We start from the raw sequence: 22035 nt of genomic DNA, 5'->3' as shown, positions 1-22035 counted from the left end.
AATGTATGTAGTATACCCTCGATAATCCTTCATTCCCAGCTAAAATCAACAGGATTAAAATTTTATGAACTGCTTAGTTTAGTTAACAGGCCAATCTGACTGGAAAGTCGTCAGTATGATGTAATTGGATTTTTTCGAATGTCTATGTAGTATTTACTGTGAATACAAATATTTATATATACAATATCTATGAAAATTTATAAAAAAAATTATTTTCATTTCAAAAATTGTTAAAAACCAATGCTTTCTGAATATTGCATACAGTGTATTTATAGGATGATTTTTGGTGAAGTATTCTGTTTTAAGAATCAAATATGTAGGTTAACACAACCACAGGAACATGCAGTAGTCATTGACATGATAATGAGCAATTCCCCTACAAGCTGGAGGCTCTTCAAAATTTAAAAACTGGAGAAAATACATTTTTACTCACAATTCGCTTTCATGTGTATCACTGATACTGAAAATCTGTGCTCTGTTTTTCTATGTTGTATATACGAAAGTATTGAGGGATGATGGCATTGTCGTAATAACTCAAATTTTACTGTGATTTGTATCAAATTCTAATTATATTGTTACTTTATCTTCTGTCATGTCTTCCTGGTTACCATCAACATTTAAAGTCACATGAAAAACTAGAAAACAAGTCGTCTCCATATAGAAGTTTGCCGTGGAAAAATCTTGGACAATTCAGATTTACTTGTCCAACATTTGAAAAGAAGAGTGGACCAAGACTTTCTCTTTGGCATTTTCTTTACAATCAGTTCATTTTGTCCTGTATACAAGTACTATACATAGCAAGAGGTATATGTTGTACGCTTTGAGCATTAGTAACTGAACATAAAAAAAAATTCATGTAGTAACAAAAGTATCCTAACTTTTACAGCAATATTACTACAAAAAGTCCATTCCATTCCCAAAAAGTATTTCTAGAACTGGAATTTGAAATCATAGACTATGAGTGCAATTAACATTGCGGAAATCAGTTTCCAACATTCCCATCCAGACTGAGTTTTTTTGTTGTTTTGGATAATCGGCATGCAGATTAACGCTGATCTGCAGTCTATAAATATTGAAGGCTGAATATCTAATCACTTGAGAAATAGTTTCACTCCTTTTTGGAATTTCTCTTACTCTAGAGAATTACATATTGAGTTTTCTTTTTTTATTCAGAATTATGAATCTGCTGCCAGTTCTCCATTAGGGCTTCCTAAGAATGTTAACCAATCATCAGAGAGTACTGAATCACCTGACCAATGTGAACCAATACAAATAGCAGTTGTTACAGGGAAGACCAGCTTGAAACTGAAAATCAAGCAAGCTGATTCTGTTACAGGACCCAAAGTAAGTCATTCCGATTACCTGATACAAAGATGTCTGTAATAAGAATATTGTAATACTGTTTACATCAACCATGCTTTTTCCTTCTTAATATTAAACTGTGTTATATATGAGGTACTTAGGAATATTCATTGATTTTCAAGATGACTATAAGATGTTTTAAATTCTGTGTTTGTCAGCTGGAGACCGAGGTAGAGCTTGGTGCTCTACACATACTCCTAGCTCCCAGACAGGTACACTCTCTGCTGGAGATAATGGATGGCCTCATTTCTCCAGGTAAGTTGGCTGTAATGATTTCCACCAATAATGACACTGATGGCAAATTTATCATTAAAGTGTAAAGGAATACTGGGTCCATTGATGTTCATTTTGTACGTTAATGATTTACCTCTATTAAACAAACACTGTACCTCCAATATGTATGCTGACGATACCTCAGTTGAGTGATCATATTCCTTAGAAAATAAAATGTATTGTAGTATAAGAGTTCAGTTTAATGCCATTTATACTTTAGCATGTCCCTTGATAAAATAGAAGTCTGAAGCAAGGTTTTGGTCTTCATTAGCATAGTTTTCTTTTCATAAAGTTTGATTTGTGTAATATGATTCTCATGAAATCTGGTTTCCCTGTGCTGGCAAAGGCAAATATGTTTTATTTAATAGGTACTAATGAAGCAGCCAAGAGACGGCATCAAAGTAACAGAAACAAGCCTATGTCTGCTGAGGACATGCAAAGAATAGAGCGAGAACTCCAGCGTCAGATGATGGAGGGGCGGGTTCAGTCTCATAAAAAACCGTCACCTGATCCAAGACTGCCAATGGGCATGCATGACATCATGACCACCTCAATGGGTCAGTGACATAGTAACAGCATGATCCTTAATCTTATCTAAGTAATCATAGAAACACCATTTAATGTCATCACTTCAGTCTTGGTGAATAAGTTTAAAGGGACTAGATGGTAAGATTTTCATTTCATAGCTGATTAAAAGGATTATAGCATTTAAATATCTTTTAAAAGTTTTTCCTGTTAATTATGATATTTAAAAGTTTGCATAACCATATTATTGAAAAAGTTAAGATAGGAATGCCCCAACACTGATTCATATCATTATTGTGTGGAAAGTGTAAGCAATGTCTGTACATGTAAATTTAGAAACCATAACAAAGCAGCAGGTTAAAATGAGGTTCCTGAAGGTCATGTGATGAACTTAGTTTGAAGGTGATAATCTTGATCATTTTTTCTCAAAAAGTGCTATAGCTTTGTGAACGGTGTAATTTTAAGTATTACAACTCTTGCTCGAAATTTAAAAGCATTGGGAAAAATAACGAAATCTCATCATTTATTCCCTTTAAACTCTGTAAGAATATTTGGAACACTTTTATTGTAAGTTTTGGAAATTATATGAACAGTTTAGGTTGGAATTCATCAAGGATGTCGTAATACATTCATTTTAATCTGAACTTAGTGACTTTTCAGTTAGTATGATAACATTTTGTTGTTCCAGTGTCCAGCTATCATTCATTCACTGGTATTGTATTACTGTTTCGGTAACTGGTATGCTTGCTAATGTCCTCCCGCTTTGTAATGTTATTTCTGTATGTTTAGAAATTCTGTTCAAACACTACCTGTGATTTCATATGTGTAAGATAAAATGGTTTTGTTGAGTGATATCAATCTCTTTGTCTATAATAATATTGTTATCATTGAAGTCTAACTTGGTACAAACATAATCTATATCTTAATAATTCCTTTGCCAAATTCCCAAAAGAATGTAACATTGCAGTACACGTATAAAGTTTCTATTGCCTGGTTTTATCCTCTTTCAAGCTTGCTGCAGCTACACGCTCACATCCCAGTAACACATGATCAACATGATTTCTTCTAGTATTGCATTGCACATTAGTCTTTAAAACTCTTAAATGATCTTGATGCAGTCAGTTTACAGCTGTCATCTGATTTTGTTTATGGCACTACCTGATAAAGTAGACATATTTCCCTTTTCTGTAGGTTATCAGTCTTTGACCATCCATACCATTGGTTAGACTTTGGTTGTAAACTCTTACATCAGAAATCTTAGTCAGTAATCTATTCATACAGATAACTCATCTGCTATTCACTGTATCATATTAAAGTTGGTAACTCTCCTATATTTTTCCACATCAACCTTATTACTCTAGTACAAAAAGTAAAAGATTCTCCAAAATTACTTTATGGATGTATCTTTAGGGAGACAACACTCGTATACACGACAGTGTGACCTATGTGTTCCACTCTACAAGCTTTGTTATACTAGGCATTATAAAAAAGTAAGTTTGATTTAGAGTAAGGGAGGTAACTTGTCAGTACACCAATATAGAGAAAATTACATCAAAATTTCATACTCTTGATTAAAATCATATGTTTTTCTTTGTTTACTATACATATATTTATGTAGACAAGTGCAATGGTTAAAAAGAAATGTCAAATTAATTAAAGACAAGCTTGTATTTATAACTTTAACATGGCATTCAATATTTAAGTGCCCCTAATACCTGTTCTAAATGTTTCAAAATGTTAAATTTGACTGAATGTAACTTAGTATTCATCGTCTTTACTCTAATGATTAAGATGAAGATATAGGAGATTGCATGATTTTTTTATGTTGTTCTGTTAATTATTTTTTTCAAATTTAGAAACCTTTTAGGGAATTTGAATGAGTACCATAACTCAAACTAGCAATATGAGAGATCAGAAAAATGTTAATAACTAAAATATAAAACTGAGGTGTTAAACATTTTGACAATTGACTTAATTGATTTTCAGTGGAAAAATATTTTGGATCAAAAAGTTATGTAATAAAATATTTCTAATTTTAGAAGAAGAAGAATGCTACTTTTCTCTGAATCCTGCGGGCAAAAGTATAGATATGGAATCTTCAGTGTCCAGTAATTTTAGTTTAGCCTCCAACAGAACAGCCAGTACTGTGACAAGTAAGTAGTGTTCAAGTGTATTCTAAGATATGTTGAGTTATAACCTTGAGGAAGTTAAGTGTGATGTGCATTAAATCTCTGAAAACCTAGTGCAATTTTATGCATTTGTTTTGAAAATAACTGTAATAGCGCTGTATAGGAGATTCGCTTTCATAGCTGGTTTCTGCATGGAGGTGATTTAGTAAGCAGACTTGATTGAATTTGTTTGTATCATTTAGGGGTACATGTTTTGGTTCTGAATTCACTAATATGTGTGTGGATTGTTCAGAAACAGTGTAGTCATTGACTCTACAGATCCTATCAAAATATTTATCAACTTTCAAGGAGAAGTTGATACCAAAGTTTCCATAGAGTTACATTTGAATTGAATGGACAGGCAAGTGGGTTACTCAAAACAAAACTAAACAAACAAAAAAAATTGAGAATAAGTGTTTAATTGTAATATGTATAATTATGTACCTGACCAAACAGAAACATTTTGATGCTAATAATTCCTTTGGACCACAGGTCGCCAACCTAGCCGAGCTCCCAAGAGAGAACCAAGTCACTACAAATCGAAAGGTAAGTACTTGTCCCTACTTTAGAGAAATGATCACCACAGTTTACCTTTTGTAATGAATATATATATATTGTACTTAAGAATATTAGAACACAGTATCTTATACAGAACAAATATTTGCTGGGGGAAAGTTTTCCTTGTCCTTAAGCTTCAAGACAAAACATAAGGCCAAGACACACATGATAGAGATAGAAAATAGGACTTTTATTGTAGGATGACAAAAGAAATTGAATAGAGAAACATTCCAGCATAAACATAATTGTATGTGATGCATCTCCATCATTGTGATCGTTTCAAGTCATTTTGCTGTAGTTACATTATTGTAATTCACGATATCAATGTATGAGATAGAGGCTAGTGCATTCTACAACATATCAGAATATTTTCAAATTTAATCGAAAATGTAAATGTAATACTATTAAATCCTGTGCATTCTCTTTATGGTCAAACTTTTATATTTGTAACCATGAAATATAAACTAAAAAAGAATAAAAAGTGATCAATATTTGCATTTTGCATTATGACCTCCCATTAAGTCAGTGTTAATCTTAAATGTATTGACACAAGACAATGATAGCACTTCATTCTGGTGCAGTGTTGGCCTATGTTATGTCAATGCTTTGCACATAATAGCTTTATACAAAACATTCAGATGAGTAGGATTTTCAGGAAGCACTTCTAGTAACTAAATATACAAGCAGAACACTTTGAATTTGATAAAAATTAACATGACAGTATTTCAAATGATATCTGAAAAGTTAATATTACTATTGATCTGTCATCAGATTGTCTTTATTGTGAATATGAAATATCATAAAGATCTATTATAAAAAGTTTTGCTGTGATCAGTATATAGATAACTGTATGTATGCACATTAGTACCAGGTGTGTTTTTGTGTGTTAAGACACATTACAGAGGATCTTGGATGACCCAAGTGCTGAGCTGTGCCGTTATCACCTAAGACTGACATTCTTCACCATCTCAATCCTGCATGAGAATCCTCGACCAGTTCTTGGTGAAAGCAATGAGCAATCTGAGCAGAAAAACAAAATGAAGGGTATTTCAGAAGCATTCTTTAAGCGTGTATTCACTTTCCTTCCTGCGGGCAAGAGTGAGTTAAGACAGATGCGGAAACACTTTGCTGAAGCTTTGCATTGTGATCACCTGCGGTAAGTGGGATATTCTCTAGAAAACCTGGATAGTGGTAGTTAGGTTAGAAAACCTGGTAGTGTGGTAGTTAAATTAGAAAACCTGGTAGTGTGGTAGTTAAATTAGAAAACCTTGGTAGTGTGGTTGCTGAATTAGAAAATCTGGATGTTGTGTAGGAGAACCTGGATATTTTTGTAGTTTGGTTAGAAAACCTGGATAGTGTGAAGGTTTGGTTAGAAAACCTGGATGGTATACAGGAGAACCTGTATAGTGTGGTAGTTTGGTTAGAAAACCTGGAAGGTGTGTAGGATCGTGCTAGAAAACTTGGTTAGTTTGGTAGTTAGGTTATAAACCTGGATATTGGATAGGTTTGGTAAGAAAACCTGGATAGTGTGGTAAAGGAAACCTGGATTGTGTGTAGGTTCAGTTAGAAAACTTAGTTAGTGTGGTAGTAAGGTTTTGGTACTTAGGTTATAAACCTGGACAGTGTATAGGTTCGGTTAGAAAACTTGGGTAGTGTGGTAAAGGAAACCTAGATAGTGTTTAATTATAACAGGAAACTTGTATAATGTGATGATCATGTTGAATGTAATATGATATAAGTCAAATTCCTGTAAAATTGCTGTAGAAATGATTATTGAGTTAGAGTGTATTGAACATGTTATTAATGTTCCAGAAAATAACTTTGAAGTCTCAGTTATCAATCTTGGCTCCATTTTCTTCAGGTATTGTTTACATTGGTCTGTTTTGACTATTGGTCTTATATATTTAATTCAAAAATTTGAAAATATTACTGAAAAGAGCTAATGCATAATTGATATAAAATTTAGAAATATCAGAGTATTGAAAGTGTATACCTTGATGGGAAAAAGGATTTTTTGCATGGATATGAAATAGCTAAATTGATGATATGCAGTAATACTGTTTATAAGTCTTCTTCAATACCATAGTCAGGAATATCTCTCTAATTTCCCTTCTAGCAATCGCGTTTGGTTTTAGACTGTAGTCATTAAATAAACACAAGTTGATATTTTGGTTACAGATTTGTAGGGAAACCACTGAACCTGGAGTGTGTAGAGAAGACCGTTCCAACACATTATAGTACAACCATAGAACTCACCATCGGACTGTTCGAGGGTGTGGAATGTTTGTTTGACCGCAGAAATGAGAGCATGAAACCAGAGTACACAGAGGTTAGTTCTATTTCCTTCACTTTGTCCATGTGTTTGATTGACAAGCTGAAAAATTGCTACAGCACATCACTTTAGATTAATATCTAGTATTTCAAAATCACTTACTGTATTTTGAATGATATTTAGACCAAAATGTTTCAGCTATCACCCCTTTATTTATTTCTCTTAATTGGCTGAAAAACTCAACAATTATGACTAGGCACTAAGTGGAGCTTAATTGATTTGTCCATTCCATGCTCATTTTGTACATTCTTATCATCAAGATTCTAAAAAACGGAAAGAATAGCTCTGTCAGATACTGTAAATTTACTTGTTTTCACGCAGTCAAAAACGCAATATTAATTTTGAACAAATCATCACAATGAATTTGTTCAAGGTTTTTAACCTCGAACCAAAATTGCAATAAGTGCAATTATTTAATTACAGCTTAGTATCGTTTAGTGTGAAAAGGGCCAGGATCATAAATATATGATGTTAAATATATACATTATATCCACTTCTATATGATTGATGTCCACAAAACCTTTCACTTTGTCTTCCAATATCCGAGACTCTTATACACTGGTACTAATTAAGTCTGTAACAAAATCAGTCTGTCTCGTACGTTTTATACATTGTTCAAATTGTTGTTGCCTCCCTTAAGGTAAAATTGTTCAAAATGATACGTCAATAGGTACATTAATTTGTTTTGTTGTTTATTTTTCTACATTTTTGTTCATATGAGGACAGCATTTGTCTGAAGAGGGCAACAGAATGTCATACTTGTCATAGAAACATCACGCAAAAAGTTTCCACTGTTTCAGAACCAAGAGAAATTTCTGATTGTATCCAAAATACTTTCAGGATTATTAGAGAATAGTTTAGCTACATTATCAACTCTCAAGTATGTGTGAATCTGGTTCTATATATCGAAAATTGGTTTAAAAACACTTGACTAAAGTCTATAGGACATGTAAAAGATAATTCAAAATAGCAAATTCAAAAATGTTAGATATTGGTGTTGTTGGCTACAAGTCATGAACTATATCAATGTTTGTCATTGACTATATCTTATCTGTTTATACCCCTTAGTTTAGGTATGTCAGTCTTTAAGAAATATAATGATCTATTGACATTTCATAAAGAATTTCTAAATTTGTCTGTATAAAGGGAGATAACTACTGCAGACTTAGTGGAGGGGTTACAAAAGATCTATATAAAGGGGAGATAACTACTGCTAACTTCATGCAAAAACCTTGCACACACACACCGATGTATTGTCATACATGTATAATTTACACTGAATGTATAGACATGCATGCTTTTGTGTTTAGGTCATCTGTTAAAGGGAGATTACTACTGCTGACCTAATGCAAACCTCACAAGACCACTGTATTCACATGCTATATATAATAAAATATTTTACCTATCCGATGGTTGGACTTAGCCATGTTTCTATGAACAGAGACATTTTGCATCCACGATAGACACTATTTTCATCTCATAGCATTGAATGACAGTAATTATTAAGTAATAGATGAATAAAAAAAAATTGATATTTTCATACATTAACGATATCTTTTATTTGATTAAACAGTTATAAGTAAAATGTAACGTGAAACACTTGTCATCGAATTACAGCACACACATGGATTTACCCTGACTCTCATTCACATATCTCGAAATTGATACCTAAAGTAATTCAAATATTGTGCTCAAATTTATATCCTTAAGAGTAACAAGTCTTGTCAACAATTTTTAAAAAATAAAACTCAGTGAATACACACTTATGAACATTCTACATTGGTATAACATTGATAGCACAGAGGTAGGTTATGAAGTGATGAAAGCTGCAACAACATCATTGAAGCATCTCTTTACATTGTACAACACTATAAGTGTGTAACTATAAATTAACTTGCACTTTTTTAAAGTGCAATTTACTTAAATATCCTAAGAATTGTTTTTAAATCCTGAACAAATGTGTCTATCACAAATTTTAAAATCCTACTCCTCCTGTAGGAATTATTGAATTGTGCCCAAATTTAGACTGAAGCATTGTTGGGTGAAGGGAAATCAGTTGTGCATAAATGAGAGGTCTCGCCTCACCGAGGGGCAGGAGGAGTGATGCTAGATAGGGGTTATAAAGCATATTGTTTAAAATTCTACTCCTCCTGTAGTAATAATTTGATTTTGCTCAAATTTGGTATGAAGTAGTGTTGGATAAAGGGGATTCAAATTTGTGTAAACATTGGGTCTCGGCCCCTTGGGGCAGGGCAAAAAAAGTGGTTTATAAGGTTATTTTTTTTAAGTCCTACTACTCCTGTAGGAATGATTGGCCTAATTTGGTTTGAAGCATTTTTGGACAAAGCGATATCAATTTTGTATAAACCATGGATCTCAGCCCCCTGGGGACAGAGGAGTCCGGCCCAATAAGGGAAATAAAGCAATTTTTTAAAAATTCCTGTGGAAAGATTGGATTTTCCCCAAATTAAGTCGGAAGCTTTGTTGGATGAAAGGGAATCAATTTATATGAATGGTAGGTCTCAGCCCCCGGGGGCCTGAGGGGTGGGGCCAATAGGGATAACAGAACAATTTCTGTAAAATACTTGTCCTCCTGTAGGAATGATTGGATTTTACCCAAATTTAATCTGAAGCATTTTGGAATGAAAGGGAGTTAATTTTGTATAAACAGTGGGTCTCAGTCCCCTGGGGCGAGAGGGGTGGGGCCCAATAGGGTAAATATAGTAAATTTTTTTAAAATCCTACTTCTCCTGTAGGAATGAATGAATATTGCCCAAATTTAGTCTGAAATATTCTCGGATGAAGTGGAATCAGATGTGTATGAACAGTAGATTGCAACCACCTGGGGTTGGAGGGGCGGGGTGCAATTGTTGAAATAGGGCATAATTCCTCAAAATCTTACTTCTCCATTAAGAATCATTAGATATTTCCCAAATTTGGTCAGAAGTATGCTTGAATAAACAGGAACAAAGTTTGTGTCAGGGTGGGTTCTCAGTTCCCACTGGCATAGTTCTTTAAAATCTTACTCCTCCTACAACAATAAATGGATATTGCCCAAATTTGGTCTACCTGGTAAGTATTCTTGGGTGAAGGGGACTTAGTTCTGTATAAATTGTGCATCCCGACACTACAGGGTGACAATGTTTACAATTAGAGAGTCTGAATTTATCGCTGGCAGACATCTTGCTTTAGTTTTTTATAATGTACACATGCATGTCTACAGATAACAAATATACTAGCACTAGTCAGATAGCATCTGTGATTTTTGTGGCGTTTTGAAATGGGAGATAATGTTTTTACTAACACTCCAGAATAACAGGCATTTTTGGAAGTAAAATTTGATATAATAAACTTCAATGTTTATATCAACAACACCTAATTATCTAAATCATAACATACATATTTAATATTTTTAATGTGAACAGCAAATAGTAAGCTTTACATCATTTCAACAGCGGAAGAACTTGCATGAATGATATATTTCAGATTTTCATGCAATATATGTGTCAAAAAAAAAAGAAAGATAAAATTGTGACTCAGTATAGTATGAAGCTTGGAGGCCTAATGAATTAATTAGAGAAGGGTGTGGTTACTCTGTAACAGCTGCTGACATTCTTTTGTGATGAATGTGCCACTGCCAATAATACTCTGATGTAGTCTAATTCATTGATCTGTTGGTAAAATTAACATAGTTATATCATTGATTTATAGACACTGTTTATATATCTGTCTAAACTGATTCCTTTATGTCAAACTGCTAGTAGTGCTATCAACAAGACTACATATACAGATATGTGTTGGATATTAATGATCTATTCTATAAATATTGCAAAACAGTTTATTTAATTATTCCTTTATTTCTCATTCTTTTTTCTCTGAATCATTTTGAAGGAAACTTTTCCTTTTACGTATGTTATCTTAAGATCTGATATAGCTCTTCTTGTATATTATTGGTGCAGTTTATTTGAATATTGATTGTCTGGAATTGAAAATCAGATAATTTAGGTAAAATGAACTGATTGACTTGTTTTCTGTTTTTCCTCTTTTACTTATTTTCCATAGATAAAAATACATTTTAAAAACCTGTCTTTTTACCAACTACATAAATCACTTTGTTTATTATATGTTTATATCAACTTTTGACAATACAAGTTGTTGAATTTATTAGATTGATTATCTTGTTGAGCTGCATTAGTTGAGCAGAGTGACATGTGTCATCAAGTTAAAAATAGGTATTGAATCACCCAACTGCTGTGTATCAGTATTAGAAGGAGGTCAAGGTTTCGGTAAAACCCCTGTTGTAGTTTTATCGGGACAGTAGCTTTGGACCAGCTGTTGTATAGAGGTCAGCTGCGCATGAGTCATCCACACAGTTTACCAGTAGCCATGGATACCAGGTGTTGACATACATAATCGCTAGTTTCACACCTGGTTGCTGTGGTTTTATCCATAATACAAACAATCGATGACTAACTTCACAGTTCCTGAATTATGATTTATCAGATAAAAATAAGAATAACTGGCATGTAATAAGAAAGTAGTTTTAAAAATATATGAGAGCAAGCATGGCAGCTGGTGGGGATGTATTGATGTTGTGGTTCAATGGAAAACTTACTGTAGGTATCAACATATATTTACAATACGATTTACTGTACATGCAACATAACGGGTGTCGGTCAATATCATAGCTGTCAAGTAGCCAATTCTGATTTTAACTGGAGAGTGCCTCATCTCATTTCAAAATGGATCCAACATAAAGTTTTGAAATGCAAAATGAAATATTATAATATCAACATTCACATTCCCTATTTGATAAAGCATTTAGTTAATTTGAATTCAGAGTTGATAGAAGGAGCAAAAATCTTTTTGTGAGTCAATTTTGTATTTTTCAAGATACAAGTATGATTCCTGCAAAATGATTCAAATGTGGTTGGACCTGTACTTTTATAAATGTTTGTTCTTAGAGCAAGAAGGGCCAGGCCCAATAGGGGAAATAGAGCAATTTCTTTAAACTCCTGGATCTCCTGGTGTTGGAGAGGTGGGGTCAAATATAGGGGAAATACAGGAAATTCATTCCTACTCCTCCTGCAGGAATAAATGGATGTTGCCCTTATTTGGTCGGAAGCATCATTTGGTGAAGGGGATCAATCTTGTAAGGTCCGGGCCCCCTGTTTTGGGAGGTTCGGGCCCAATGTAGGGGAAATAGAGTAAATTCTTTAAAATCCTATTCCTTCACTAGGAATGAATGAGTATTGCCCAGATTTGGTCTGATGCATTTTTGGGTAAAGGTTAATCAATTTGTAACTGTGGGTCTCTGCCTCCTGGGGCAGGATGGGCTGGGCTCAATAGGGGAAATTGAGCAAATTCTTTAAAATCCTTCTCCCCCTGGAGGAATGTTTGGATTTTGCCCAAATTCAGTTTGAAACATTGTCGGAGAAAAGGGAATAAATTGTGTATAAGAGGTGGGTCATGGGCTTCCTGTGGTGGGAGGGCAGGCCCAATATAGAGGAAATAGAGTAAATTCTTTATAATCCTACTCCTGTAGAAATGTTTGGATATTGCTCAAATTTAGTCTGAAATATTCTTGGATGAAAGGGAATCAATCTTGTATAAACATAAGGCCATGGCTCCCTGGGGCAGGAAGGACAGGGCTTGATAGAGGAAATAGGGTTAATTCCTTTATAATCCTACTCCTTAAGTAGAATGAATGGATATTGCCCAAATTTTGTCTGATACATTCTAATGTAAAGGGGAATCAATCTTGTATAGATGTAAGATCTCAGCCCCTTAGGGCAGGAGGAGTGGGGCCAAGTAGATGACATAGAGTAAGTTCTTTGAGATCCTACTCCTCCTGTAGGAATGAATGGATATTGCCCAAATTTAGTCTGAAGTAGTCTTAGGTAAAGGAAATTATTTCTGTTTAAACAGTGCATCCTGCCCCCCTTGAGTGGGAGGGGTTGGGGCCAAGTGTTAGTGAAATAAAGATTTTGTCCAAGTTTGGTCTGACTCAATTTTTATTGATAGTGAATCTGACTCTGTTTCACCACAAGGCTTGGGCCCAATAGGGTAATTATATCAGAAATTGTTGATGATATTTGAAATTCTACATTCAATGGCTAAATAGCTAAATTAGCCAGATGAGGGATGTAGGCCCCTTGGGTCTCTTGTAATGAAATATTGCAAGACAAATTTTTTCCCTTAACCATCCTTAATAGTTATATCATTTATAAACAAGAGATATTCCAATTATTCATTGATATTGAATGATTCAACTGACTTCTTAATGTATTGTCAGTGCTGAGGTTTATAAACTGTGATATAATGCCAATAATATGTTATGAATTCTCAGTTGTTTTATCCTTAAAGCTGAACGCCAACCAGTGATCACCTGATTCTATAGTAAAATGTATTAATTCTGTGAAATAAGGATATGTATTTGTTGACTTTGCCCTATGAGGTAATGTTAAGACAGGTAAATGATTCAACACAGATTTTGGGTTGTGGGGGCGTGGATTGTATTTTCTCAGCACAGGTCAGATGTGGTGTGTGTCATGTTGTGATTTTGTGTACTTGTGGTTTAAAATCCTATACAGGTAAACATCTTACCCAGCCTTTTATGTTGAAATTCAGACAGTTCCGGTAACATGGTTTGTGTACACTTTCTGTTGGAAGTAAAATTACTTGTGAGCTCCCTATGAATATTCATTCCTTTGTGTGTATACGTAGATTCACCCAGAATTACTGGGACAGGTTGATTCTTGTTCGTGATCTATTTGTTAATTTTACCTTTGTCATAATTTAATATATGATGCATTACAAGAATGAAAATTATCTTGAAAATTAGCTTGAAATAATTGAACGTCTTTTCCTTTCTTGGTATAAGAGTTCTGATGTACATGTATATGATGATTAATGTGTAAACATTGCCAGGTAAAGGGCAGGTAGTGTACCTGAGTATAGCCTGAGGATGATAACACTAGGCTGATTCTTATCACAACAATGCATTCTGATACCTTAAATCTTTGTGATCACTTTCAAATTAAATGCTGACTACAAGAACTTTTGTGTAATTGATGGTGAATTAATATTTTTTGTATCCTCCTCAAACTGTTATGGGCAGAGATAACTATTTAAATGCCTATTATATGTCCCTAAGGCAAAGGTTTTTCTGTATCATCTTGAAGTATGTCTTTAAAGCTATGTGACCTTCTATCAACCTGTTGCATGTTGCTGTCAGAACTGTAACTCGTAGAACTTGAATGTGTCATCATATTTCATTGATAAGTTCAAGTAGTTGTACAGGTAGGAGAACTGGCTAGGGTTAAATAAACATACTTACAGTTTACCTAAGAAGTTTTTATGGATCTGATCTCATAGTCAAGTATTCACAGTGATATCACAAGTTTCTCTAGTTGTTCTGTTCATTCATGTATTAGAAATATTTCAAATGTTTCTGTTTAGCTTTCTCACATTTTTTTTTTTTTTTTTTTTTTTTTTTATTTCTTTTTAAAGAAAATGAAAGTTTCATTTTAATGCTGTTAAAAGGTAAGAATTTTTTTTGTATGTATGTATGCTTTAGTATAAATATACTAAACTGATGAAATTTGTTATAGCATTATTGATGATTTGTGTCAAAGTACAGCAAAGTTTTCTTCGATTGAATTACCCAGCAGTCAGTCAAGTCAAAATTTCTATTCATAACAGGTCCAGATCCTATACCTCAGTTTCTATTGTGTTTAAAATGTTATTGTCAGTTCACAGAATTGTGAAGTGTCTGTCTGATGTGTGAACGTGTGGAAATAACATAACTTTATTTTAGTCGTTATTTCCAAGCAGTGACAATGAACAGATGTTGTTCCAGCTCATTGTCCATGTCCTTAGTCAACTACAGCTTCAAATTTGTGTACAGGTGTATGTCAGCTAGACTGTACCTTACATACCTGTATGTACTTCATCACAGGTAATGGTCAATGTACAGGGGATTTAATTAAGTAGCAAATGGTCCACCAGGATTTGTACCTATAAATATCCTCGCTGCGACAGGGTAAGCGTGTGGTGGATGTAAATGACTTCAGTAATTGGACACTTTATGTCCGGGGATAGGTCTCTTACTCATTAATTAACCACCAACTTAGTGCATTTTCCGGAAATGCTTGCTTTCTTACAAATTTTATGAATTAACTTGGAGGATTCATTGATTCTTTGATACATTGTAGTTTGACATTTAGAATGTTTGAATAACTGGAGTGTCACAGTTCAGGATGTTGTGAGTGGCTAGCTCTAGGGATTTAGGCATGTATCCAACAAATTTCACCACCAGCTATGAAGATATACTGATACAGGTATCCAACAGATCTCACAAACCACTAGCCAAAATTACTGTGATACAGATATCCAACAGATCTCACAAAACACTAGCCAAAATGACTGTGATACAGATATCCAACAGATCTCACTAAACACTAGCCAAAATTACTGTGATACAGATATCCAACAGATCTCACAAACCACTAGCCAAAATTACTGTGATACAGATATCCAACAGATCTCACAAAACACTAGCCAAAATGACTGCGATACAGATATCCAACAGATCTCACAAACCACTAGCCAAAATTACTGTGATACAGGTATCCAACAGATCTCACTAAACACTAGCTAAAATGACTGTGATACAGATATCCAACAGATCTCACAAACCACTAGCCAAAATGACTGTGATACAGATATACAACAGATCTCACAAACCACTAGCCAAAATGACTGTGATACAGATATACAACAGATCTCTCAAACCACTAGCCAAAATTACTGTGATACAGATATCCTACAGATCTCTCAAACCACTAGCCAAAATTACTGTGATACAGATATCCAACAGATCTCACTAAACACTAGCCAAAATGGCTGCGATACAGATATCCAACAGATCTCACTAAACACTAGCCAAAATTACTGTGATACAGATATCCAACAGATCTCACTAAACACTAGCCAAAATGGCTGTGATACAGATATCCAACAGATCTCACAAACCACTAGCCAAAATTACTGTGATACAGATATCCAACAGATCTCACAAACCACTAGCCAAAATTACTGTGATACAGATATCCAACAGATCTCACTAAACACTAGCCAAAATGACTGTGATACAGGTATCCAACAGATCTCACTAAACACTAGCCAAAATGACTGTGATACAGATATCCAACAGATCTCACAAACCACTAGCCAAAATGGCTGCGATACAGATATCCAACAGATCTCACTAAACACTAGCCAAAATTACTGTGATGCAGATATCCAACAGATCTCAAATGTACTAAAGGTGAGCTAAATATAACGGTACAGGCATCACCAGATCTCACCAACAGCCAGCTAAATACAGTTGTATATGTTAAGGCTGTACTACATCATCTGTAATATTAAACTAGCAGGATATATATATATATATTGGTACATTTTGATAATAAAAGAAATGAAAATAGAAAAAAGAAAAACTTTCATACTCTCTTTCATACTGTTTATTCATCATATACTTAAAAATTCATAGAATTTAAATATCAATAATGGATCACAATATTCTGCTTATACATTCTTGTATTTCAACATCATATGCGAAAATTTATGGTAGAAAGATATTCTGAAATGTTTAGAAGTAATGTAAAGAAATCAAATTTTCATCTTATTACTGTAATTTACTTGACAACATATTAGTTAATTAACAAGAAGTTTGATAGAAAGATATGAACACCTTTAAAAATGAAAAAAAAATATATATTCCTCGGATATGATTATGTACTGGTTCAACGGAGATAAATAACAGGTACTGTCTATATTTATACACAATGACTACAGAGTGAAACTTATAACATGAAAGAGACACTCCCAGGGTTAACAGGATGTAATGGATGTATAGTGTACATGTTATTGTATGTCTATTTATTCAAGAATTTTTTCTTCTAGTCTATATGAGTGTAACAGGTAATAATAACTGGAATAACATGCCAGTTCTATTAATATACTACACATGGCTTTAAATTCACATTAAGGAAAATGTCAATTGAGGTCGACTCTCTGTCTTGAAGGAATGTTTTAGTATAAGTTTAAATATTTACACTTTGATTATGTAAAGATTACATCAACAGAAAAAAAAACTATTAAAACTATTTGAATATCATAAATAACAATATATTTTATGTAAATATACTCTACACACAAACTTAAGTGGTTTGTCATGTAGAAAAGTTCTTATATACATTATAAACAAGGAACTTGAAATGTAACAAGTTAATGATTTGCGTATGCATTAACAATCATAAGGTTTCATATTGAATAAGTATAGATTTGTCTTTTGAGTGTTGTATTTAGAAATTTTGTTAGTAGATGTATGATTGGAAGTTCAATATGATGTTAAAATTGTTTGATATATAAAAAAAAATACACCTTTTGCAGATATGTAACATTACTGCAAAATCTTGCTAAAGAATAACACCTCGTTACAATAATACATTTTGTATTTCACAACCATTTTTAAATCCTGAAAACAGAACTTCACATTCAATAACATATATATATTATATAGTGTCACATGTATATAGATTTGGATCTTGTGTCTCAAAAGGATTTTGTTATATAGAGGGAATATCTACAGATAATTAAATGGACATGAAGTGTACAATGATTTAGTAAGTACATATGCCTAAGGCTCACAAATGTTTACTCCTGTCGATATCATCAACACATTCTTATGTCTATTGTATATCTACTAATATAATAAGTTGTCATTTGGTGGTTTTCTAATGGAATGATGCAATATTGTAGCTACAAATTAAAGCTGTCTGGTATGTAGAAAGTCTGCATTGTTTCAAAGTTTGAAATGGAAGGTTCTCATCCCAGGATTCCAAATCTATGAAAGCATTCTAGAAGTCAATCATCACACCAAATTGAAATATCCTGTCAGTAATTTCTAAGTAATATTATGAAATCACCAGCTCAATCATCAGCCAAGCACTTAGAAGGTGGTCTGATATGTCTTCAACTTTAGGAATGATTAAGACATGTATATAAACCTGCTGGCTATCCCCTGTGGACATTCTCACAGGTCAGCTGTCTGGTCATTGATAGAAAAACCCACCCATGACTTATCTAGAAATAGGTATCTAGAAATATAAGTAAAAAGAATAAAAGACTGGAAGAATTTCTGATGTAATAGTGACATAACAAATACTTATGGGTTAATTTATAGTATGTTATGTCATACTTATGTGTCCTCATATTCATGACTTGACTGACAACTATAGGGTGTATACACAAGTTAAATGTATGTTTCAGATAGCTTTGCCTTACTAATTTTATTGGGCGTGAATTGAGCTACTTAAGGGAAACAATGTATCCTTTCTTATCTTTTAAGAATTTAACACTTCAGTAGATATTCAATTTAATTTCCATACTTCTTCAAAATTAAAAAATTTACTTGTCATGTCATACTTGTAGCAATGGGTTGTTTACAGATACTTACAACAAGTTATTACCAAATAGGAGTTACAAAAATTCATAGGCAGATTATTTCTGGTAAGGATCAGATATGAATCTGTCAAAAGGTTGACGTATAATCAGATGTTATGCTGTATATGTTTATACAAAATATCAGTTGAACAATGATGATAATGGCAATTTGAAAAGCTGTTATCCAGGAACATTTCAGGAAATACCATTCGATTCAATACATTTAATACCAACATACATTAAAATCAATCTGACGACATATCACGAAAATAATCTGCCATTGTTTCACAATATTTCAACTTAAAATGTTTCGTTGCTCTTAACGTTCATTTGAAAAAATACACACAGCTTTTCAGATTTTGCATTTTTCTTTTTATAGTGTATAAGAGTCATAACTATTCTCATTTAGCAAATACATTTCAAAAACTTGTCTATAATATTTACCGCAACAATAAAATCTGATAGAAAAATATCAACACGTGGATGGACTATTGTGGTATTGAAGGCACATATTCAAACTGTATATTTCAAGATTTTCATTTAACTTCAATTCTTGTATAAAAAATTTAATGATAACATATTGAGATACCAACCAATAAAACAAATTATCCTAATATCATGCAATAAGTTGTTCATTTCTTTCAATATCTAGCACAGACATGTAAGAAATGATGTACATTTCCTGTCTTTTATTGCACAAATATGAATTAATATCAATCTTCACACTCGTGAAAAATATAGATATATTCTGTCATATGAGTGAAATTTATATCTGTTTAACAGGAAACCCTTAAAGTTTTGTTTTATTACAATTTTAAAAGGGAAAAACAGATAGCAAAAGATGATGAGATCATAAAATGAACTGGTGTTCAAAAAAGTTCAGTAACTACTAGTACCTTCTTTGACGTCAAATAGTTATGACGTTGCGCTTGACAACAATACTACTGCATGCCATTTGAACTGGCTGCCGTTCATGATAGTCTACCATTTTATGCTGTTATCTGATGAGAATTGATTAGAAGACTGTTTTTATACTGAATTTAAGAAAATTGAAGATTCACATCGGAAAAATTTGATGGAAAGCCAACTTATTCAACATTTACTTCATTTGCATCAAACAAGAAAAATAGAGCAAACTTCAATGCAGTAACTATATACATACATGTATAGCTAGAAACCAAAGCTCTGATTGGTCAAAAATACAAAAGTTATATACCAGTAATCACTGAATGAAAAAGTTATATTATCAAGATTCTTAATAGCATCAATCACTGCAGTAATCAAACCGATAAAATTTCTGTATTTCACTGACAAAAATGTAAGAAATATCATTTTGATTTTTTAAATGTTAGATGTCAACAAATACCAGGTATGTAGATACATTTATGTTTTGCTCAGAAATAATTCAAATGAAAACTTGTTGGAGTTGAGACTTTGTACAATTCCTATTTACATAATAATGAAAGAAGAGAAGAAAATGTATCTCAGTATACCTTTATATATACACATGATAGATTTAAAAAAAAGCTATGTAATGGATCAGTGTTATTGTAAGCACTATATTTGTATATATATTTAAGTAATAATTAAAAAAAATTATACTGAGATCACAGATGTACTATGTTAATGTACATTTTAATTGATGTGCACTACATGACAGATTATAAAAAAATGCTACATTATTTATGTATAGTCTATAATACTTAAATAGCTGTAGATTGTTAACCAAATCCAAAGCATTTATGTTTTTCACTTACAGGTATAATTTATCATACATTTGGTACTTATGGTTTTATACCTAGGTTTTTAAATTTTTCCCATATGTAAATTCATGTAAATTTTTATTTTTTTAATTTTATAATAAAGCTCTTATGATAATTAGATGGAGTTAAAACCTTTTGCAGCACATTCATATCTATCACAGTAATTGATATCTGATGACAAACTTAAGAACTATTTGTGTTATGTATATACCGGTATTTACATCAATGCTCTAATGACTGGATCATATATAACATCATTATTATTAAAGATATAGTACAGAAAAGATGAACATCACATTTCCCATAAAGCTCTGTACCAGCCAAGGGTCACAACCAGCTTATTTCATAAAGTTCCCCATATAGGCCTTCAGTTGTACCATTTAGAGTTCACACAAATGTAATCTGTACAGTGCCCCAGAAAGGTCCCTCTGTATATGTATACATATATAGAATCTGTACAGTGCCCCAGAAAGGTCCCTCTGTATATGTATACATATATAGAATCTGTACAGTTTCCCACAAAGTCTGCTACTGTACTTGTTAGGTAGAGGCAGGGTACACATGAATGTATAAACAATACCATTGCAGTCCTTTAACTGTACCACCTAAGTACAGACTGACAGATTACTTACACGCAATCTGTACAACTTCCCATAAAGACTTGCAGCTGAAGTAGTTAGGTCCCCTTAAGGTCCTGTACCACTTAATTAAGGTACAGATACCCAGGGTTTAACCTGCACACAGGTAGTCTTTATAGTTCCCCATAACATCCCAGTCGAGGTACAGACAGGGTACACACAAATAAAATCTGTATAGTTAATTTCCATTAAATTCCTGCGGTAGCTGTTGTACCAAGAGTAAAGTACAAAAAAAAACACACACACAAATGTAATCCTTATTTAGTACCAGATGAGGTGCAATCACAGCAAACATGAATGATTCTCTCTGCTCTGCTATTCACAGTAAGATGGAACTCTGATTAATATCTAAACACTTGGTTACATTGTCCATGATATACTTTCACTCTGTGTGGAGCAGAACACATTGTAATAATTTTCCATGTAACTCACAATGTTCTGCTGACCATATATCCTTATAGGAAAGGATATATATTCCGTGATAGAATATTATAATAATCCACCGAAAGTTGTAGATAAAAGCCTGCTAGCAAGTACCAAGGAGCTATGTGTATATGTTACTGGAAATCATACTCTGCTCTTTTGCAGCATAAACTATCTTGGTTAGTGAGTCTAGCATAGATATCTATAGATGTCTTGGGGGAGGACCCTATGACACCTCTTGTGGATTGAGATAAAGCTCTTTAAGTACACAAATTTCAAGAAGCTATCCTCCTTCAGATTGGAATTTCATGGTATACATTTGGAGATGCTGGTGATGATGGAGATGTGGCAGGCATTTCTGATTTGAAACCTTTATTTGCAAATCCAAATTCATCTCTGTGAGGTTCTGAAGGCAGTGGTCGTTTGTCAATGTCATTACTGTATGTACTACTAACTCCCTTTTTGGGCTGTGGAGCATTCAT

The 22035-nt window shown here is 33.2% G+C and overlaps 1 protein-coding gene across 1 annotated transcript in view; it reads left to right on the top strand.

The window, feature by feature from the left end:
• LOC132542997 (autophagy-related protein 2 homolog B-like) overlaps positions 1–22035 on the top strand; it is a 72805-nt gene that overhangs the window by 4371 nt on the left and 46399 nt on the right. The window contains exons 6-12 of the mRNA XM_060206450.1: positions 1174–1344; positions 1521–1617; positions 2004–2192; positions 4200–4313; positions 4821–4874; positions 5778–6042; positions 7065–7215. Of these exons, the coding sequence (XP_060062433.1) occupies positions 1174–1344; positions 1521–1617; positions 2004–2192; positions 4200–4313; positions 4821–4874; positions 5778–6042; positions 7065–7215 (1041 nt within the window). The remainder of the gene's footprint in view (positions 1–1173; positions 1345–1520; positions 1618–2003; positions 2193–4199; positions 4314–4820; positions 4875–5777; positions 6043–7064; positions 7216–22035) is intronic.

This window comes from Ylistrum balloti, unplaced genomic scaffold (assembly GCF_031769215.1).
Source record: "Ylistrum balloti isolate Yb309-2 unplaced genomic scaffold, AGI_CSIRO_Ybal_v1 Utg369732, whole genome shotgun sequence".
Lineage (NCBI taxonomy): Eukaryota > Metazoa > Mollusca > Bivalvia > Pectinida > Pectinidae > Ylistrum > Ylistrum balloti.
Note: the sequence above shows the minus strand (reverse complement) of the source record. Positions and strands in the feature narration are given on the sequence as shown.